At 40.0% G+C, this 23,933-nt stretch overlaps 1 protein-coding gene across 1 annotated transcript in view; it reads right to left on the bottom strand.

The window, feature by feature from the left end:
* Nucleotides 1-23,933, bottom strand: part of ADGRG6 (adhesion G protein-coupled receptor G6) — a 155,327-nt gene that overhangs the window by 76,976 nt on the left and 54,418 nt on the right. Inside the window, exons 3-5 of the mRNA XM_067542342.1 lie at nt 13,401-13,742; nt 7,333-7,944; nt 2,891-2,959 (exon numbers count right to left, since the gene is read on the bottom strand). Of these exons, the coding sequence (XP_067398443.1) occupies nt 2,891-2,959; nt 7,333-7,944; nt 13,401-13,742 (1,023 nt within the window). The remainder of the gene's footprint in view (nt 1-2,890; nt 2,960-7,332; nt 7,945-13,400; nt 13,743-23,933) is intronic.

The raw sequence follows: 23,933 nt of genomic DNA, 5'->3' as shown, positions 1-23,933 counted from the left end.
AAGTATGAGAATCTGAAAGAGAAGTGAAAGTTTAACCAACTGTGACAGGAAAAGCTAAAAGTTTCTTTGCATTCTAGAGTCCCAGTTAAGCATAGGCAGCTTGATTTTCAGAGGTGCTGAGACCTCAAAATTCTAGATGAAGATAGTGAGAGCTGCAGATGCTCAACATGGGTGAAAATCAGGCCTAGTTTGTTGTGTCACATTGTGAGAAGGAACAATGTTTACTTGCAAATCAATGAATATCTTGCCAGAATGATCAGGGACTGGAAACATGCACACACAGGTTTCTTCATCATCTTAGTAGCTTGGGTAAAGGGCTGCTCCATATAGTCCTAAGGGTGAGCTGTGATCTAGAACATATTTGGTTTGATCCATTTTCCCTTATCTTGTGGAAAGATAACATCTTTAATTTCGGGACAGCCGCCATCACAACTTTCCTCAGCATCCACTACCAGCCAGTTCATGGAATTGGTAGCGTAGGAGGACACTATGCATATCATCCTCTTGGTAAAGTTTTTAAATAATGGCTTCCTGCAAGGGGGAGGTTTGGACAAAGGAAAAATTGACCAAAGAGGCTGCACAAAATGAACAAAATTTCAGTGCCTGTATGCAGATGCCTTAAGTACCTACTATCTAAAACTAAAGTGAAAGTATAGGCTCTGTTGTTTAAAGTAATAGCTTAGTTTAGTTTGTAACACTCTATCCTCTCAGACAAAAAATCATGGGCTCAAGTCTCCTCCAAGGAGATGGGCTCTGATTCAGTGTTGCCATTGTAATGCAGTATGTGAGGGGTTGGGAAGCTGTAATAGAGAGTGGTCATAATCTGAAAAGTGACAGACAGAAGTGGCATCTTCTTATAGAGCAGAGCTCTTCCCCCGTGATTTCAGAATCAGATCTGCTGAGAAAAAAAAGTTTTAAGGCTTTTTTCTCCTTTTAGCACTGCAGGGCTAAAAGCACAACACAGCAAAGAGAGCATATGGATCCTATGTCTTTAAATCAACAGAATTGTTTACTTAATTCCAAACAATTATACCTGTGTCAACATAGTGAAGAAAATGAAGTTGCACACACGTAACTGATGGCATAATTTGGAATGCAGAACTTTCATAACTAGTGATGATGCAGAAAGGAAGAAAGAAAGAAAGAAAGAACCCACACCGACCCTCAGAATCCAAAGTAAGTTTGCAGCATTGACAGTCAGAAACACAAACTCCCTCTCTCTTCTCAGTTATAAACTGAGCAGACTTGATCTGACACCATTGAAACAATAAATACAGAAATGTGCCTTTTTAGTAGAATCATGTCTCAGAGTAGGACAGTACATTAAGAAACACCATCCTTGGATGTGATAATAAATGGCAATACTGACTGCTCATCTGGTGCAAGTCATAGATCTCTGGGCATTCTTCTAAAAGGAGCAGAGGACCATCCTGATGTCCTGGTTACCATATCCTATCTCAATAAAACTGGTTTTAATAACCATCACTGTGTGAGAGCTATTACTGAATTCATGATAGCTACCATATTTACTTAAGCAGTCACTCTAGGACCAGTATTTAACATATTATTGCAAAGTACTTTGGGTGTCTTAAGTCCAAAAGTTGTTATTTAAAACTAACTTCTGGACATAATTTGCATTTTACCTTAACTGTGGATTTTGCAACCTGAACATCAGTATAGATCTAGTTTGAAACACTGCAGGTATATGCTCCAGCAGCCTGAGTCAAATTCATCAGGAAATCTGGTGCAAATGGCTAAAACGCCATTATATCCATTATATCCAGTACACTGGCTTCCCACCAGAAGTTAATTTTACCCTTTGTTTTATTTTACACTTTATCATAGAAAGAGTTCCAAAAATCTTAAATCCTTCCTCTTTATTTCCTTTTCTTTCTCTCCCGCCTCTGCCTTCCATCCCTTATCTTTAAAAGAGTTAAATCATTTGAAATTATTTTAGTGCAGGCGCTGCTGCTGCAACTAGCATAGAGCTGTATGGAAGTTTTATAGAGACACTCGGCTCCACTAATAGGCTGTGGGTTCATGAATGCATCGTGAAAGTAGGCCTGGCACCATTCATGCCAGGGGTTGTGCATAATTCCAACCACCAAGCAGAGGGGCAGGAATTAATTGGGGGTGAGTGCCTTTGCGCAATCCCTGCAGGTTTGATTCATATGGCACGTGGAAGTGGAACTCTGCAGCGTTCACCCAGCTCTAGTGCTAATCTTGCACGTGGCTGACCTGGCCCTGTCAAAAGGCCTCATGTCATGACTGCTGTTGTGACTGACAAGACATGTTGATACCTACAGTGATCATTCAGTAGTATGCCTATGGGGGGAAAGCCAGAAAATCATCAGCTATTGCAATATATAGTTTTATTATATGAATAATAACTATTATATTTTGTATTTGTATAACACCTTTCACCTGAGGATCTCAAATCACTCTGACAAACAATTCATTAAGCATCACAGCAGCCTGTTCAAAACATCTGAATAATGATCAGATCCTGTAATTACATTAGTTTATGCCTGAATTATAAATTTTCTACCAGGTTAATATTATAGCCTTTAACAGGAGGAAAAAAGATGGGGAAAGAAATGAAACCAGTTCATCCTTGTATGAACATATGATTGTTAGGTTTTGATACAACGAAGACTTTATGAACTTGATTGAATTATCAAAAGTGTGATCACATTCTTTCTACATACTATATGTACAGTACACCCACACATCTGTTGAGGCTAAGAAATTCCTTTCTTTGCTCAGATTCCTAGGTCAGCCTTAAAAATTAAAATAAAATGAAATGAAAAAAAAAAAAAAAAAAAAAAAAAAAAAAAAACAGAGAGATTTGCTAAAGCTGAAAATACAAAAAGTGTCTTTAGCTTCTTACCTTGGCAAAGGCTTCCCAGATTTGCACAACTGGTTGGTTCAGTTGTCGGTGGGGGAATTAGGTATGAACCTTTGTAATAAGGAAAGACATATTATTAAAAATATTTGGTATATGTTACATAACACTGTGATATCTTAAAATACATTAGGTCATGCACTGGCACTCTCTTTCTGGTTTATCTCAGAGGGAAACCTGATATGCCATTTTGCTCAGAAGACTCATGCATCTCTATTTTGCTATGTTGCTGACAACTCCAGCTGACTTGCAAGTTAGGGTCATATCTAACATGTACCTCCTGTCCCCATTATTTTCCAAAATTTCCATTAGATTTAGGTACACAGCTCCCCTGAAAATCATTGAGTACTCTGTGGCAAAATTCCATCCAGCTGTTTAAAAATATAGTAGTTACTGCGGTGCCTATGAGGAGTTAATGGATGATAACATGACATCTTCAAGAGAGTTCTGAAATCAGCTGTGGCAATGTAGTCTCCCAGAGTACTAGTCAGAGAAATTCATCGAGGGAGATACCAAGGAGATAAGCTGTGATTCAGTCTGTTCTTGTGTGCAGGGTGGGGGCATGATTAATGTTCTGGTATGCGTGTATAATAAACAGATAAAGACATCAGAATGTGTGTTCACTGAATTATTCATATCAACATGCACATATTTTGGTGGCTTAGAAACCCAGCTACAGATGTAACAGTGACCGAGGAAGTAATGATGCAGCTGCAGTCACTCTATTTTGAATATCCCTGTAATCAGCTGCGCATACAGCTTTTGCACATTGCATTGAAAATAATGAGACCATATCCCATGGCATATTCTGGGTCTTCTGCGACTGTTACCCTATTAGCTTTACCCCCACCACTTCAGAATCATGTTACTTCAATGAGATCCTCTCATGAAACATTGTGCCTGTCAATGAGAATTAGTAAAATCAACTATCAGTCTACTGTCAAAGACAATGATGTATATATTTCCTGAGACCACGTGATAATGCACACGTGCAAAAATAAGATTAAATAAACACTAAATACCAGATAAATAAATAGTAATAATAATAATAAAGCAGCTTGTATGTGAAAAAAATGAATGTGCCAGAGGTGTAAAAAGTGAGTGGGCCCCTCACTTGGCAGCAGTGAATCTAGAGGCCATGAAGGGTGGGATATTGTTGGCTGGGGACTTGGGAAAATACAGGGCCAGGCTTAAAAATATGCTGAAGTATTTTTCCATGAAATAACTTGAAACCTACGGGAGAATGATATGAGTTACATATTTTATGTATGAAACTAAACTCCACTGAGAATCCTTCGCAATCCACATGAAGTCCAGTGTGAAGCATTTTTACAAATATATTTGCTAAAGTTAATAGGCTAATATAAAAACACCCTGAAAGCTAATTCTCTGTTGGCTGAGTATCAGAGGAAGGTGGCTAAGCAGCAACCTGAAAGACATCTTGACTTCACATTGCAATAGACCTCACTTCAGTATTTTTTTTAAAAGATAAATATGCATGTGCACTATGCTAAACACACCCTTTTTGGACTTAATTAAACCTGGTTTTGGCCAAACCATATCATCTCTTAGTGCTTAGTAAAAGAGGATCTGAGGATCTGAATGTCAACATACTTTGGGTTGCTGTGATATTTTCATCAATATGGCCTAAGCACGTTGAACCTCTACATAACTTGCTTAGCTCACTTTTTGGACTTAAAAGGGATGGCCTGTTATGGCGGAACCATTTCATGTTCTGTATTAATGTGGGTGTAGGATAGGGACATCAACAACAGCTGATGATTTTATAGTGAAATGAAATCCATGCCCATCTAAATGACAGGTAATGTTAGTGTGCTGTATTAAAAAGGCAGCTTGGTGGGATTCCCTATATGGATAAATTCAGGAAAACTGAATGCCACTGCACAGAGGTAAGAATATGAGCATGAATCAAATTCTGAATGGAATATTAGACCAGTACAAGTCAAAGTTCTCAAAAAAAAAAAAAGATTATCTGCAGCAATTTATTACTGTTCTTATGCTCAATAAGTCCATTAGCAAAAGCTTTGTCTGAAAATTCTGTTAACTGCAAATGAAAATAATAGACCTTTGCTGAGTTCAACAATGCAAATGACATTCACATGCAAATATGCTGCATTCACTGCTAAGTGTTCAGACTGCTTTGTTACTTAGCTTCTTTCAGCTTGTTACCAAAGCATGAACATGGCAGGGTGGATATCTCTTTTTTGAACAAACCCTTGCTTTGCAATTAAATGAATCCTTATCAGTAAGATACAGTCATCTCTCTAATGTTGTTACTCCTTTGTCTATGGTTGATAGCCTGAGTCAGCAGCTCTTATTTCAAAGGTTGGTCTGACAAAGAATTCTTTATTACTCAAAAAGATAAGGAGAAGAGAAAAATCTTACAGGTGCATCCTCTGGGGTTTCTAGCTGAGTTTTTGAGATGGTATTTCTCAAAGTACTTTCTCTGAGGAAATGCTGTTGTTGGGTCACCCAGGAGTATTGTACTCATTTAGTACACCCTGGAGATGAAGACTGAAAAAGGTGCTGGACTGGAGTTTTCTCTCTGGCTTTGGGACAGGAGAGATGCAATTACCTAAGTAGTTATACTTTCCTTAAGAGAACCAACCATGAATTTACCAATTCCTGTTTGTCCTGGATCTGCCTTACGGTCTAGAATAAGGCAAATATTTTCACAGACTGACTTCATTCAGATCACTGTTTCTCATATTGTGGTCTATGGACCGCCATTGCAGAGCATTTTCTGGTGGTCTATGGACTTAAATAGTTTTCAAAACTATGCAGAGGAGGATGGGAAGGGTGAGAAGAGTTAGGACCATGAGGTAATATTTGTCTTACGAAGTAGTTCACAGAATGACAGCATGTTCACAGGGAAGGGGAAAAACAACAACTTTAATCTGAAACTCTTCTTCTCTTCTGAATCCCTTTTGTCTTTAGTTTATTCTCCTTTCATTCTCCTCTGATTGTTTTTTTTTTGCACACACACAAGTACTTTTAATGACACTCATCACAGACAGCACAATGGATGTACAGCAGCAAATGCACAAAGCACACAGTGCTCCTTCCTACTATTCAGAGGGTCAGAGACCAGAGGTGCAGGCAAACATGCTAAATCGTCCATTCAATTAATTTTTTTCTCCTGAATGGACTGAAGCTGACTGCATCCTTTCCCACTCATGATCTTCTCTCATTTCCTGAGGGAAGAATGCTAATAACAAATAAGCAGTTTAGAAAGAAGTTTGAAATAGAAATTATTTCAAGCAGTGATTCAATATTTTAGGGAGATTGGTTTTGGGAAAATCTGAGAGAAAAATCTATTGTACCTTTCAAAATCTCCAAGTATACTAAGAGTAAAAAAACCATGGGAGATAATATTTCCAGGTGCATTCTTATACCTTAACCCCATGTTTTCAGAGTTGTATGATGGAATAAAGGAGGTGACATACAAAGCTTCTCTTCCTGCCTTGATAGAAACTTGGAGCACTTTCTTTCCTGGAGATCTAGATCAATTTTTGGAACATTAAATCACAGCAACTATGAAAAGAATAGTACCTCTGGAACATCTTGATAATGATTTATTGCTGCAATGTCCTTAGAGACCCACAGCCATGTGTAAACTTAAGACTGATGAACTGGATCTGAGTAATCTTAGCTTGAAATCAGGGAGAATCAGGGTGGCCGAAAAAGCTCTCTAATGGTCCCCATCCATTCCCACACTGAACAGAACTTTGGCACAGGAAAGAATATAGCCTGCCTATCTTTAGGCACTTGAATAATCCCACTGATGTCCCAAGAGCTTAAAGTTAAGCACATTGTTAAGTGCTTGCAGGAGGAAGGCCTTAGACTGTTGCCTCTTCAGGTCCGGGACTCTGGTCTTTATATGTTTCTGTAAAGTGCTATGCATGCCTTTAGTATTATATACACAGTATTATTTTGACCTCTTTTAAACAAAGGCACATTTTATCTCCCCCTCAGATCTCCACAATCGAGTATATTAATTAACTTGCCTTAAAATCCTATTTAAACTAGTGAATTTATGGAAAGGGAAGATCAGAGAATTTTTCTTTATATCTTTTATTACTTTTGGTTATTTATTGCTTCTGTCCTGAATAATATAACAACATTTATAAATAAGGTTTTTTTTAACCGCATTAGTTGTCTTTTGAAATCAGGCTGGATATGGGCTGTGATTAAACTAAAGGAACACATACACCCAGGAGCAAAATTAATTTGGTGGAATGGAGCTGGCAAGCCTAGGAAAAGTGAGGTTGCGTTTTGGGAAGTGTTCCTGTCTGTAACTGTAAACATACAGTTTCTTGCTGACATATGATATTTTCAGAACAATGCCGGAGGGGTGGGGGGTGGGGGTGGGAATTAACAAAAATGAGTCTGCCAAACATACTCACCACAACTTAAGTTGTTTTCTGCTTTCAATGCTGAAGTTGGGATACTCCAGAAGTCATTTTCCCAGTCCACAATGTTCCCTTTCACATCACAGCTGAGATTGGACAGCTTTTGGGAACTCATGGTGAAGTTCCAAAGACGAAAGTTGTATATGTCCCCATTTAAAGAGCTTATTTCATTGCTGTCAGAGCCCAACACCAATCTTCCGTTACCAGGGATAACCTGGCCCGAGGTACCTGGGCAGGGAACTGTGCGATTGATGCTCTTGCCATTTACACCGATAGTGCCAGACAAGCCATCCCATACTATGCACAATTGTTCAAAAGTTTCTGTAAAAAAATCTCCATCTGAAATTGTGTCTAGTATGCACTCTGTGCCTACAATTGATAGGAAGTGGCCTTTTGTGGTCTTTCCAAAGCTGAGGAATTCTTTTGACAAAGAATCACGGTAGGAGAAAGCCTTCCAGTCATTGGTATCATTGCTGGCTTGGGTTGCTTCAAAGCAGAGTGTGAACTCTCTAAGCTCTGGCACTGGGACAGTTTTTGCCACAGACACAGGGTCAACATCTGGAGTTTGGGGGATGATGACTTTCTGATTCCTCAGAGAAACAGCAACTAGCAGAAAAAACAAACAAAAACCACATATATAAATAAATCACAAAGGGAGATATAAATTGGTTGAAGGCAAAGATCCAAGTAACATTCATTAAACCTAACATTTAGAAGGCTGCTTTTATCATTGGATTGGCCCAGTATTGCACATGAAGGTGTATTTAGCTTGGCAATGCATTCAACCAAAAATGGGCAGAAATCATTTTAGTGCCGCATTCCATATAACTAATAATTCCTGAAGTTGAATTACATATATTAAACTATTAACCTTTCAGGTTGCATTCAAAATTCATGGCATTCAAACAAGTTATTTGTCCAATTACTTTGCATTCATCTGGTAATGTGTAAGGATGCATTACACAATACACTACAGTCGTAGTTTGAAAACAACATTTTATTTGTTTTTATTGACTTGTTTTTCTATAAGTGCATTACACAACAAGCCAATGCCACATGCAACTCTGTAAGACTGTAGCAGACAAAGCCACAACTACATTCCTTGACAAATCAAAGCCTTTTGTTGCTGAACTGGGTTTTTGTTGGGTATGAGGATTCTGTTCAATTTTTCTCAAAAGCACTCTGCTTGAATGCTGCAAGCTAGTGTTCACAAACATTTCTGCCCTAGTCATTCACTATTTGTAAAAATTTGTGTGAATGGGTTTGCACAAATGTTCGAAAAGGCTGGGTGAGGTAATATCTTTTATTGGACGAACTTCTGTGGGTAAGACAAATACATTTTCGAGCCACACTGAGCTCTTCTTCAGGCCACTGCATATAGGAAAGGCAAATCAGTTTACAAATATGCAGATGAATAAGGGTCTTTGTGGACAAACAAGATAATGAACAGAAATGGTGAACACTATTTGTTGTTCCTTATTTCCTTGTTTGAGAATGTCAGGCATCCAGTCAGGTAGCAGAAACCATGTTTGTTCCAGAATCAATATGTCAACATGGGGAGTTAGTATAATTACACTAGTAGAGTTTTGACGGTACATTTCCCCATGTAGATATGTCCCCTTACGTTACCATCACCAAAGTTATCGAGAGGTGGTGTGATGCTATGGGAAGGTCACTTGGTTCAGTCTCAGAGGACCTGACTTCTAATCCTACATATCCAGAACATACACTGATGTCAGTTTTGCCCGTTCTTTGTAGATGTGGGGTGAAAAAGAATTGACTCATTCCCCCTTTGTGGAGCCTGTCACAGGTAGGCTGGGCCTGTGACCCCTTCAGAGGGCCAGCTACACTCTTGACAGCTACCATATTCACTTCAAGGATTTTTTTCCTCTTCTCAAGGACATAAGGGGGTTAAAGTTGGTATACTATGTCGCTCAACGGTGTGGATTTTTCACACCCCTGAGCGACGTAGTTATACTGAAGTAAGTATATAATGTAGAGCTGGCCTTAACTTCTGATCAACTTTGCCATGTGGCCCATGTCGTAGGGTTGTGACTCCCTATTGTCTACAGCTTTTATAACATAAAGGGGCATTTAATTGCTCCTTCTATTTAGGCTGAAGAAAGGGTGCCAAGTCCACCCATTCATTTTACTGAGGTCTGCAACTGCCTATAGATCAAAGACCCAGTTGATGGCTGCTATTAACGCCTTCCTGCATGAGCTACGGGGTCCCAAACTTTTACACAGGGTGAACGACACTTTTCTAGAAAGATTGCCTTGTGGACCCACCTCCTTTCCCATTGGTCTCTGAATAACATCCCTGTGACAACCACACTGATTGCTTGCATGGATAATTCATACTAGGAAATCATTTAAAGAGCCAGATCCTAAGCTGGGATAAATTGGCATAGTTCTATGAAAGGCAGCTGAACTACACTGGTTCACATTAGCTGAGCATCTGGCCCAGTTGGCTATCTTAATACAATGTTGCAACTGGAAACAAGGAGAACCATAACCCATGTGATCATCCAATCCTTTGTGGACCACCAAGAAATGCTCTGTGGACCTCAGTTTGAAGCCACTGTTATATAATATACCAAAACCCCACCAAACCCCCCTTCATTCGGAGGATTCAGGCACCTGGCTTCCCTGTGACAGGCTCCATTGAGGAGAACAAGCCAACCTAGATCCACTTGTGGCTGGTTAATTGGCTAAGTAGCTGGTTTGTAGCTGACTAGATAAGGATCACCTGAGCTCTATAAAAGGTTAAGAATGCTTAAGCAAGAGCTTAGTGCAGAGAGACAAAGTTTGGGGGGAGGGGAGAAGAAGGAGGGAGCTCCTTAGTGGAGCTGGGTGGGAACCTACTCCCAATGGTGTCTCCCTGGAGAGCAACCAGAGGCTTCTGGGATCAGAAACTGTCGCCAGAACACAAAGAGAAAAAGCACAGAAGAGAGAGATTATAAAGCTTTTCAGGCAGCGAGGTCTGTGAGATACCCTGAGTCAGCAGGGGAGAGACAGCAGAGCTCCAAGCAGAAGAGAAGCCTGAGGACTTACAGCAGGAGAAAGCTTGTTTACATGCCATGTTTGGTGTTGAATAAATAAACTAGATCTGTCAAGGGGCACTGTTTGCTCACTGAACTTATTGAATGCCCAATAGGGGAAATTGAGGCAGACACGTAACTATGGTTCCACACTGGGCCACCAGGGAGTGATCCATGGGGGAAGGCCTGCCATTATACAACCCAAATCCATCCATAAACTAATTTACTCACTTATATTTCCCTCTCTACCCACATGTATATTGGCCTGTGTATTTATTGTATAATAATAATATAACTATTAAAATGGCACTTCTAGGAAACAAACTGTCTAGTCTTTAAAAACACTGCCATTTTCTGCATTTTTATTGCTTTGTAAAAATCTAACTAATGCCAAAGCTAACTAGTCAATTCTGTTATTTATATAAGATTACCTACAAGGATGCCAATGAAAATACCCATTAAATTACAATGGGTGTAACAGAATTTTCACATTACCCCCTCCCTCTGGGGGAAATCATGACTTTGTCTACTTATCATGTTGATGATAATAAGAATGGTTCAAGTTTAACTAAGGACCTTCAAAACCTTATGGCAGATCTTGACTATAATATTCTACCCCCTCATACATTATTGGTGTGGATCTCTCATTGATGTTTGTGAGAGTCCTGTGTAAGTAAGAAGAGCAGAATGCAAGAGTTGAGATCTACCATATACATATGAAAGGAGAATTTTCCCCTTAACATCCGTCCACTCAATTGCCTATATCATTTTATAACAAAGTTAGTTTGGAATGTTTCTCTTTCATGTGAATATTAAAGAAAAGCAGTGCAACATTTTCTACCAAACTGCATTTTTATAGCCTCTCAGGGCTAAATTTTGCCGTGAGTTACTTGTGTAATACTACTGACGTCAGTGGAGTTGTATGGGTGTAGTTGATGGCGGAATTTAGCCTGTTACGTTTATCTTCAGTGTTTATAGTCACATTCTCTCCTTTCATGCATGGTGACAACTCTCCATGTACACTCAGAACTTAGCTCTTAGCTCAGTAGTAATCTAATGAAGTGCAGTTGCCTTATTCCAGATAGCTTTAGTAAGAAGCCTTACAGTGAAGGTGGAGTGCATGACACAGTGATTACTGTAACATGACTGTTGGAAGCCGAGGATGTGTGTGTGTGTATGTGTAATCTATTAGTACCAGTGCTGATATCCTTGCTCATATTGTTCCACAACTACCTTATTCCACAAATCATCTCATTCATTTCTGAATATTTTACAGGAATATTTGATTTTAGTGGGGCTACTCCAGGAGTAAGGTACTAATCAATGTGAGTAAGGATGGCAGAATCCTTAGAAAATACATTTAATATCAGACAAACTATTAACAGTCAAATGTATCATTTTGCACTAGCTGATTCTAAGTACATTTCCTCACTATCCAGGTTATGATCTGATTACGTTCAGTACAGCAGGAGTGGCTTTCTTCACCCCAAATAACATTTCAGATGGTTCTCAGGAACCTTAGGCTTGGTCTACACTTACCTGGCGATTTGGCAGCAGTCGACAGGAGTTATGCAAGCTACGCAAAGTAGCTTCCGTAACTCCTGTCGACTGCTGTGCTTCCCTTCTGTGCGCCGTCTTCATTGCACTGCACTGAACCGCATTCCTGTCGACGCAGCGCTACGCTACTTGAGGGGGTGGATCAACAGCATTGACTTCTGGATTGATTGAGCGGGTCTACACTGACTGCTCAATCGATCTAGATACGTCGATCTGACGGTGGCGACTTTGCCACCATCAGTGTAGATGTATCCTTAGTAACACTTCTAGTTCTTTCTCTAGTATTATCTGTTTTCTTTTTCACAATTGTAAACAGATTTACCTTGTGTAATCCTGGCCTCTTGTGCTAAGGATGCTGTTCTTTCTCTTGTAAAGCAGTTGGGAATGAGGAGGAGATATACTATCTGTAAGCTCTTTGGAGGCAGGGACTGTCTTTTTGTCCTGTGTTTGTACAGCACCTAGCACATGGGGTCCTGGCCCATGACTGGAGATCCTAGGCAAAACCTCAGTACCAATTAATAATGCTCCAGCAATAGCATATAAAAGCATTATGACTTTAAAAGAAATAAGGCCTCATGGGAGCAAGAGAGCTGAGAAAATCCCTGTACTTCACTTGTGCCAGCTATCATGACATGTAGGGAGAGTGGGACCATTGTGCTGCCCACACCTGCTCTAGGGCTGCTCCTGCTTCTGCCCTACATGGGTTCTTTTACCAAACTCATCGTCATAGTATTTGAGCACTTTCTAATAGTGAATTAAGTGAAGTGACTAACATCTGTCATGTGCTGTTTGTTCTCTCATCCTATCTCTGCACGGGAAGCGTATGCAGTGGGCTGTGAGTGCTTCTGTTTCATTAATATACATGTTGCTGTGCATTTATGCTAGAGAAGGCATGGTCAAAGAAGGGCACCAAGCGGAAGGTGGTGAGCTGTGCAATGATCCTTAGTTCTTAGGAGAGTTCATTCCACAGTCTCTGACCTGCCCCTAAGAAAGTTCTGTCTCCTGCACAGATGAGGTTTACCCTCATTGGAGACTTCTAGTGTGCTAGAGGAGTGCAGTTGTTTCTGGTTGTGCTAACTTTCCTCTTGCTCTTCCCAGCACTGGGCGTCTGATTATGGCTCCCTGCTCCTATGTGGGTTCACTGGTCTGTGGGAGATATGCAGAAAGAGGTATGATTGAGCCAAAAATCTGCACAAGCACTGTAGATGGTTTTTTCAATATACTGGAGCAAGCCATATGCCAGGACAGAATCAAGCCCTGTATCTTCATTCACACACACAGAATAATTGTTTAAAAATATGTATAAGTAACTGCTTATGGCCACATTTTGCCCCAAATATATCTGAAGGCAGAACTGGATCTCCAGATTCCCACCTCAAAGATTCATTTTACAACATACAGTGAGTCTGCTTGATAGAAGAAATGAGAGATAAAAGAAGAAATAAATACTTTATGATTACATACCTCGGGTATAGCTGGCACTGAAGCCTCTCTTTTGGATACTAAAATCACTCACAAAAGACACGATCATTTCATTTCCAGTGGAGTTAAATGATAATCCTTTGGCAGTGACACCGCAAAATTTAACCTGATTCTCTCCAATATCTAGAGTTAGTGAATCGTAAATGCAGTTCGGAGCTTCTTCGATGTCAAACTCAGTAAATGTTATCTGAATGATGAATCCAGGAGGAGCTCGTAGGGTCCATTTGCATGCTTGGCTGTTAGGGTAATCATTGGGAAAGCATGGAGAGGTGAAAATTCCCGTTGGGTTGGACAGTGATATCCTGCAGTCAGAGCATCCAAGAACTGTGAGGCCGAAAAAGAAAAAGGGCGGGGAGGGTAGAGAGATATAGTAACGTGAAATAAAATATCAAGAAATTGATAAAACAATTAAGATTTAAGTGAAAGAAGGTGATGACAGGAAGGTGTTCCTTTACAGCACGATAATGTTGGAGGTAAAGGATCACTAAAAAGGAGCTCATATATAAGAAATACTCTGGAAAAGAAATACATAATACAGTGCTTAATACTCAGTGGGTATTCCGTGCACTATCTTTTTATATTCGCCTGATATACTAACGCAGACAATGTAACAGCAACTCTTTCTCGCTCTCAAACACACACATACCCTTTAACTGAACAGTCTACAAAGGTTACAGTAGCTACTTTTGAATTGCTTAACTCAAGCTGAATGTATCAGCAACTTTCCAACAAGTACACATTTCTTTGCTTGCTCTCCCCTTTCTGCAGAAGGGTAAGAATTTGTTGCTGGCTTATATCAACAGCAAGTCACTGCACCGTTCCCATGCTGACTCAGTCCATTGGCTGGCATAAGTGGACAAGGGGGAGCCCACACAAAGGTATGAGTGTGTTCTTATTCCCTCTCAGGCCCTGCGTGGGCATGCAAACCAGAGGATGATCTAGCCATTAATGATTCTTGTAAACACCTTGATATTCTCAGATGAAGAGGTATGAATGTCTGGCTGGTGAGTCTTGCCCACATGCCCAAGGATTAGCCGATCGTTGTATTTGGGGTCGGGAAGAAATTTTCCCCCAGAGCAAATTGGCAGAGACCCTGGAGGTTTTTTGCCTTCCTCTGCAGCATGGGGCACAGGTCACTTGCTGGTAGGTTCTCTGTACCTTGAAGTCTTTAAACCATGATTTGAGGACTTCAGTAACTCAGCCAGAGGTTAGGGGTCTAGTACAGGAGTGGGTAGGTGAGATTCTGTGGCCTGCATTGTGCAGGAGGTCAGACTAGATGATCACAATGGTCCCTTCTAACCTTAAAGTCTATGAGTCTATGAATGAAAATGATTTCCTTCTGCCATTTAAATGTGTAAGACAGTTCAGCTACCTCTTGCCAAAATAACACTGAGCAATTCAGTTAAGAACTGAAAAGGGACAGATCCGACCACCCAGAGTCAAGCTGAGTTCCTTGCTCTGCAAAAAGTCCTCCTGATTTCATTGGATCTTGCTCCTGGAGTAAGGTACTACTCAGGGTGGGAGAATTTGAACCTATGTTATGACATAAACTGAGTTAAGCCATGCAAAATAAAGAATGAAAACTTTAAAGGGGTCAAACCTCGCTGCATCTTATGCAACCTCAAATGTAAACAAAGTATTAAATGAGTTGTTCCAAAACAAAAAGAAGGTGCTATTCATTCGGTCCCACTTGCTGGATTTAAAGACTGTTATCTTTAATACAATAACAAGTAAAATTACATAACTTTGTCAATAGCAACTTCCTTGAATTTTAATAACTCACTAAGAGAAAAGCAGAAAGGTGATTAATTAATCCTCACTTCTGTAGAGAGAAGAGTCCTTTTCTGACGATACTGCTTCATCAGCAGACATTGCTATTGAACTGCACCTAAGACACCTGATTGAAACTCCATTAAAGTTAGTGGAAAGACTCCCAAAATGTATCTAAATTACAGGATTATAAAGAGAGAAAAATAAAAGCACTAGAAGAAAGATATGCTACCACTAAAACACAATACATACGTACTATGGTATGTGCAACGGTGGTATATGTGGACAGTATAAATAATGGAAATGATAGTATTATTATTTATATCACAGCCATTCCTAGGACCCTAAGCCATTGACTAGGTTCCCATTGTGCTAGGCATTGCACAAACACAGAAGAAAAGATGGTGCCTGCCTCAAAGAAGTATTCAGAATATTCTTAGGCAAACAGTATCTGGATACTTTACAGGAACCAAGTCAATTGATTAACATTTAGACCTGCCAATTAACAAATGGAAGCAGTGTTTGCTCTATGTGCCATGACTTGTAAAAGAAATAAAAGTGGCTTTTTAGTGTATTGAATTTCTCAGTGTTTCCAGTTCATGTCCTTTCTAGGAGCGTAAATTGATGATGGGATTATGGCAGGTTTCCCAGCTTTTGATTGCCGTATGTTCATGGGGGTTATTACAGGTGAACTGTCCCATAGGCGCCAAGGATTAGGTGAGCAAAGCTTGATTTGGCACCGTCCTAGTATTGTACTAACTGTTCTGTACACAAAGTTGGTTGGGGGAAGCATTTATGACTCTACATGTATCCAGTATCTTCTGTCTCAAGACTGCGGCTGGGGGAATCACAGGAAAAAATGGTTGGAAAAAAATGAAACCTTAATTACAAAAAAAAGGAAATTAATTTTGGTTATTTAAGTGCAATGACACCCTGGAGTTAGTTTCTATTGCCTCTCAGACGCAGAAAGACGTCAGACCATGCCCCATTACTGGAGTTTACATGAGCCCATTTCTGTGTTGTTCATTGGTATGGCAGCATGCCAAGCAGGAGGTTTTGCTGTGTAAGGAGAATGGGGAGGCAGGTTTTGTAACAAGTTTCTACATTTTTTGAATATGCAACTCATGGAAGCACATGGTCCTAAGTGGAGAGGTCATTCCTTTATCGGGTTCCAGAACAAAGGCTGTGGATGAGAGTTGTTAACAAAGACTATAGAAATCTCATTTGTTTAAATTTCAGAATTATTGTAAAGATTCACTGCAAACACCGGGAGGTTGTGGCTCTGTGGCAGATGGGAGTGATGTGGTCAGGGCGCGGGGAAGGCCACTTTATTATTATTTCCCTGAAAACACACAGAAATGCTAATGCTGTCATCGTGATCTTAGGCAAAAATCCAATCTGCATAGTGAAGAGGGTTGGCAGTGACTCGTGAGATCTCATGATAGCATCATTCCTTGTTTGCCATATCACAGCTGGACATGACTATGATGCCTCAGACGGAGGACAATTACTTTGGGTGGGCAGCACATACAGGGATACAAGTTTTGGGGGTGCAATTTCATGATGAGAGGAACAGAGAACGGTGGCACTAAGTCACCTTTCCGCTTTCCCAATCCTGGCTGGCTAGAGGATGAAACAACTTTAATACAATTTAGAGCAGCTGCAGGACTGCTGTAAGTTATGCTGTCTGCCGACAGAATGCTTTATCATATATACTAATATACTAGTTATTTTCAGTACACTGGCTGTGCTGTGGCCACAGATTAGTACAGTGGCTGTGGATTTGGCAGAGTGTCATGCATTCCACTCTGCTCCCTCCCACCCAGGCCATATTCCTTCCCTGCCCCTTCTTGCCGAGAGGCAGGAGAAGGAAAGAGAAACAGATGACACTGAGTTCCAGAGGGATAGCCGTGCTAGTCTGTTTTTAGCAAAACAGCCAGAGTCCTGTGGCACCTTAAAGACTAACACATTTATCTGGGCATGAGCTTTCATGGGCAGAAACCCACTTCGTCGGATGCAACAAGATGACACTGAGCCGGCTATACCAGCTTCGCACAATCTAAGGATTCCTCCATGCTTTAGCAGAGCACAGAGGGTGAAACTGGGGCCAAAGATTGAGTCCTTGTGGTCAGATCCTCAGCTGGTGTAAATCGGTATAGCAGTCCATTGATGCTGATTTACACTAGATGAGGATCTGGCCCCTAAAGTGTGATTATAGTCTGATAATGGCTCTATAAAAATGTTGCTGGATTCTACATTTTTATGTATCTTCCAGGCAAAATTTGTTCAGTTTACCAGTAAAAAAATGTTTCTGTCTAACTGTTAGTACAGAAAACTCAATGTAGGATCTGAAGGTCAAACTTGTGCACCATACAGGTTATAAAAATTTGACAGTGGGAACTTGGTTAACAATTCTGCATAAGCCAGAAGAGAATCCAGCTCACTCTATCTGCCTGTCGGTCTGAAGTAAGGTACTTATGATGTCTAAGCGCCATAAAAAAATGGAAGTCAGAGTCCATAAGAAAGATGCTGTTATTTCTCTCTGTTTTCCCTGTGAATGGGGTAGTGAGAATTTAACAATTTGATTTTTATTGTCAATTGTTTTACTGAGATTAAGATTTTCCTGTAGTTGCATTTGTGTTAAACAGAGTAAAACAGTAAGAGCTCACTTCTGATACAAAAATAAGGAGACATAGCACTAGATACCCACAGCAATCAGATCTGTGGAGCAGGATAGCTTACTTTTTTGAAGTAAGAAGGTGCAATTTTTTCATAAGGTATCTTTTTTACATAATTACTTTTCTGACTATAACTGCACTTCAAGGGACAGATATCCTGTTTTCATGCAGGTGTCCACAGTAGTAAGCAGAGAGGAAAGAAGTCAAACAAAAAACTATATATAAACAATTGGTTTTGATTGGAAATTTCTTCAGCGCTTCCCAGAAGGCATTTACTCTTTTATAAACATCTCATATTTTATGTGGTCCTTACCAAACAAAATTGCTATGTCAATCTCAGGCTGTGAACCAGAGCTGAGAAATATTTTGTAATCCCATTGGCCTAGCTCAGCATTGGACTGAGGATACTGAGTAATTGCAGCAGTGTATACAGCAAGCAGTTTGCACACAACCTGAAATATTTATTGATTCAATGAAAACAACAAACAAATTCATGATTGTCATGGTCAAGTGACTCCATAGGCACAGAGTTCAAAATTTACTTCTCACTTACCTTGTTGTCTCTCTGGATTGGTGGATAATCCAGGTTGAAAATAAATATATTACAACCATAAATACTTTAAAAGATATTTTAAAAAATAATTTAAAAGACATTAAGGTTGCAAAATTAAGCACTCAATGCAAGAGCTAAGGTTGCCTGCGCAACCTTAATTTAGATCCTGTGTGTATGCTTTATGATACTATCTATAAGTACATGATCACATACTATTTTTTCCACAGGAATCCTGCCTTATTCACTAAATGCATAGTTAGTTATTCAATATTTTCTTTTATTGTTGTATGCTGTGTTGTATGCAGTGTTCTAGTAGCCATGTTGGTCCCAGAATATTAGAGAGACAAGGTGGGTGAGGTAGTATCTTTTATTAGACCAACTTTTGTTGGTGGTGAGAGACAAGCTTCTGAGCTTATACTGAGCTCTAAAGAACCTGAAGAAGAGCTTGATGTAAGCTTAACAGCTTGTCTCTCTCACCAACAGAAGTTGGTCCAATAAAAGATATTACCTTACCCATCTTGTCTCATTGACTTTAATAGCAGCAGAGTTAGGCCAACACTGAGTGCTTTTGATAATCCCAGCCATGGTACTTTTCAACACTTTAAGTAGTAAAATAATATTATTAGTAATACTAGGCTCTTATACAGCACCTTCTATCTGAGGACCATCCAAGCAGTTCATATACATTAATGAATTGAGATCTTACAGGCAGGTAAGTATTGTCATCTTGGACTGAATAACAGAAGTCAAATGATGTGGTTGCTCACGTACACCGGAAGTGAGTGACTGAGCTCAGAATAGAAACCAGACCTGCCAACCACAAGACCATCACCCTGCACTTTCAAAGACACAATAAAAGTTTATGAAAATTATTTACGGTCTTTATACATTCTTCTTGAATTTAATGAAAAAGAAAATAATTTTCCCTTTTTACAAACTAATTGCTCATCACATTCATGTTTTAAATGGAAGCCATAAGATAGTAGATCTACAGAGAAGTCTCAAGGCAATAGGTCACATATATTTATAACTCCAAACAAGCATATGAATGAGGACACACCTGCAGACAAGCAGGAGAAAGCATCAAACCACAATGATGTGGGTGGTCTGGAAGCTCTACAGGAAAAACAACCCCCTGCTTTTTCAATATTGGACACAAACACTGAACACAGAACAGTTACAGTATGCCAAAGGTTTGACAGCGGCAAACCTCACCCATGCTACACTTTCTTCTCTTTTAGAAATCGTTTCAGAGGTAAGGGGCTGAGAGAAAAAGTGGCTTTAATGGTCTCTCACACTCAGTCCCTTCTGGAAAGGACTGAATGCTGTGTTTGCTCAATGTCAGCTGTAAAACCAGCTCTACGCCATTCATTAATAAATGTTTCACATGGGACTTCTTGAGGCCTCAGTGCATTTTATTTGAAAACATATTTTCAGCCCATCTATCCCACTATTTCTGAGAGTTTTGTGGAGCTGCAGCTGAGTAAGTGCAGCAGAGTTTTTTGTTTTTTGTTTACAAATTTGTAGAACCTCTTTGACCCCCCTCTGAAAAATCCCTAACATGTCACACTGCACTGCATTGCCGAGGCTTACTACATATAACTGATACATTTAATTTTAGTGAGATTTTCTTTTCCAGTTGATGGGACACTGACAAACATGTTTTTAAGATCCCAAATTTGCCTACCCTAATCCCTGACAGATGCTTTCTGTTGCTGCAGGCGTGTCAGTCCCAGGATACAATAGAGACAAGGTGGGTGAGGTAATATCTTTTGTTGGACCAACTTCTGTTGGTAACAGAGACAAGCTTCTGAATTTATACAAAGCTCTTCTTAATATTCAGAGTATTACACAGAAAATTTGCATGTTTTCTGTGTAATACTGTACATATTATGGCTTTAATTCAGGAAAGAATTTGAGCATGTGCTTAACTACTGCTCTGTGCTTAAATCCTATTGACTTCAATGGGACTTGAGCTCAGCATAAAAGTTAAGCAAGTGCTAAAGTGCTTTCCTGACAAGGGATGCTTTCGTGAATCAGAGCCTATATTTGAAGTCCTACTGCCATGCCTGCTCACTGACACTTGGCTTCCATGAAGATTGACAAACACAGAGTGGGAACCAATGTGAATGAATGTTAGTGCCCTGCTACACACTCCTAAATGTATATAATCCCAAATGTATGAAACTGGCAGAAAAGCCGTACACAGGATTGGACGGCGGTGGGAAGGATGCCATGTAAGTTCATCTCTTCCATTTCTGATAATTTTCTCTGAGCATCAGGTAAGTCAGTAACAACTAAGTAATACAGACACACACACACATACACATATATTACACACACTCTCTCTATCTCCACAAGAAATCCATTCTCCTCCTTCCTGCCTTTTCCTCCCCAATGGGCATATTCTAACATTCTCAGTCTGCTAAACAACTTCAAAAAGCCAAATATTTTTAAAAACCAAACTGCCGCAGAAATATTCCTCCACCGCCCCCCACCCCAAATCTGGATTTCCTTCACAAATTACCTCTACCAAAGCCCAGGAAAGGCAAGGTCCAGTTCTGACCCAGTGATGGTGTGATAAAGTGGGAATTTTCTCTAGTATTTTTATGAATCCTTTGTGTGCCTTCATATCCCTTCTCTGCACTTTGCATTCTTAAAAGGTTTAAATCTGCTCATAGAACAGTGCGGGAGGCATGAGGAATGCATGTCGCCTAGCTGTCGGAGAGGAGTGAATAGGTTCATAAAAGAACTAACTGAAACCAACCCAAATCAACAGAGGGTCCAGAAAGACAGAAAAAACAAGAGTCCGGTAGCACCTGTAGCACCATAGAAAGACAGAGATGCCCCAATGACTGAACAATCAACAACTACCAGCAGGAAACCCTGGTAAACGGAACTGGAGGACAAAGGGCAGGAAAGGTATCAGGTGACTGGAAGAGGGCTTCCCTTTGGAGGTTCACAGGATCTCTTACCTGGGGAGACAAAGAGGAGAAGGAGGGAGCCAGGAATGGAGACCATCACAGCTTGGCTGATGGCACTGGCTTGGCCAGGATGGACCATAGAGTAACTTCTGCTTCTCAGTGCTAACCTAAGGACTTTCAGACTCTGTGTTTCAGGTGACGAATAAATGGCTACCTTGTCTTGAAAAGGCTGCCCGTGTCACTGTAAATACTCACTGAGAGTGCACTGCACCCTGAAGAACTACTATACAAGCCTCCTGCAGAAGTCTGGCTTGGGTGGATTCACTGCAGAAAGCCGTGTAGAAAGATAGGGAGCGCTGGTGCCGAAGGCCCAGTGTTGGAGTCTTGGAGGCCATGGGCCTGTCCCGGTGAAACTGTGTGAGTCCTTAGGGCCTGGCCCACTGAACGGGTCACTCCCAAGAGAGTGGTTGCAGGCTAGAACATACACCAGTTCTTGTGAATCCGTGACAGATGGGTTTTCTAAAATGTCATGTTAAAGTCTCTTATTCTGGGTCCTTCCAGATCTAGAAATAGGAGCTTTAGACTTCTGGAAAGGGTTTTGTCCTCACCATCCCTTCCCAGTGGGATGCTAGCATTTACTTCCAGCCCCTAAGAACCACAGACTTTAAAGCTGTAGCATTTCTGAGTATAGAAAGGTATTATAAATCATTTTTATAAGTTTTGAGTTTCCTCTTAGAGCTCTGACCAGCTGGCCTCCTTGCTGTGCAGGCTGATGAATACAAAAAATAGACCCAATACAATTACAAAAAATTCTCTAAAAGGTTCCTAATATTGTTTTTCTGTAACATATGTGGCAAACACAGAATTCATAATCATGTGCTGTGGCATGGAAGTTTTGTTAAAACTCATGTGAGACAACCTGCACAATCTCCTGAGTAATATGCCCATCCTAAATCAAATTTATACTACCCTTATCCATCATTTATGATACGCACAAACACATACACACCCCAATATATTGTTCATAATATATATACAATAAGGATATATATGGCAAGAATCGCCTACCTCTTTGTACTATTCTTGGTCTGAACGTTAACAAATGTGCTTTTTGCAATTGACTTGCAAGAAAAAACAGTATTTTAAGTTTTAAAACCTAAATCTCAGCTCAGAGTCACATTCTGGATCAACCCTATGCCATCATCTATATAGCAGTCCTTGTACACAGCAAGAATTTAAAGCCTCCATATTCTTGACTAGAAATAGCACATAACCCTGACGGAGCCTTTTATAATTCAATGAAAGACAAGATTGTGCTCTCACACAAATTATTCAACAATTGGGTTTTGGCCACTGAAGCCAGGAGACAAAGAGAGTACTATGCACTAGCCAGTCATGTCAGCTTGCCTCACGTCTTCATTTGCTGATACAGTATGTCTTGCTGTAAGCTCTTTACTGGGTGAACTGGTTGGGTGCACATCACAGTGAAGCAGTAGAGAACACTTCCCCACAGTCTAGCATTTATAGTCATATATTAAAGTGCAACTGTAGTCGGCAAAGTGTTCCTATTCCATATATCTGCTCCTAGTAGTTCTGATCTTTACTGCTTACTTTATTGGGAGAACAAGTTTCTACTACTATAGAAGACAGAGCAGGAACTTCTCTTCTCCTTGTCTTGTAACACAAATACAATGGGACATTCAGTGAAATTAAAAGGAGAGAAATTCATAACTGATAAAAGGAAATACTTTGTCACAAAATGTGTAATTAGACTGTGGAACTCCTTGCCATATAAAGTTGTTGAAGCCAAGAACTTAGCAAGACTGAATAAGGGGAAAGGGACATTATTGTGGATATCAAGAACATCCAGAGATACCTCTGAATATATCATAATTAATGGGAATAAAAATTTTGGAAGGGATATTAAACCTCATGCATCCAAGATTTAAGCCAATATATACCAATTAGAAATCAGGAGATTCCTCTTGTGGGCAGCAGATTATTCTTTATATGGGCAGCCTTCTGCAGGGTTCTTACACCTTCCTCTGAAGCATCTGATTTTGGTTATAGCATACTGGACCAGCTGGACCTTGGGAATGATCCGGTATGGCAATTCCTATGTACTCATGTTAGTAGTGGATTCATTACAAATATGGCAAAGGGAAGTAGCGTCTAATCTATTCTGCTTTACATAATTAACAAAATTGTAAACTAAACACTAATTGCAGAATTGCCACTAAAAGTGACAATGTATTATAAAAAGCAGAAAGAACAAGGCTTAATTTTTCAAATACAAAGCTGAGTTTAGAGTACTTTGAACCTGAGAGTAGTAAATTATTGACTAAGCAAATTTAACATGGAAGTCATTGACAGCAAAGAAGGGGCCTATTCTTCTCTCATTAAAATCAATGGCACACTCCCACTGATGACAATGGAAGTGAAATTGGACTTGCTGGGTCAGTTCTTGAACTCAGATACCTAGGTATAGGTCCATTTGATTGACCCTTGCTGAAGCCCTGGCTCTATAATGTAGACCCTGAGTTTACACAGTTACTTTTCTAACTACAAACACACTGTGATTTGGGATAAT

This window comes from Emydura macquarii, unplaced genomic scaffold, assembly GCF_026122565.2.
Source record: "Emydura macquarii macquarii isolate MOO-44397 ecotype Brisbane River unplaced genomic scaffold, CSIRO-AGI_Emac_v2 contig_705, whole genome shotgun sequence".
Classification (NCBI taxonomy): Eukaryota; Metazoa; Chordata; order Testudines; family Chelidae; genus Emydura; species Emydura macquarii.
The sequence above is the reverse complement of the archived record's forward strand: the minus strand, read 5'-3'. Positions and strand labels throughout refer to the sequence as shown.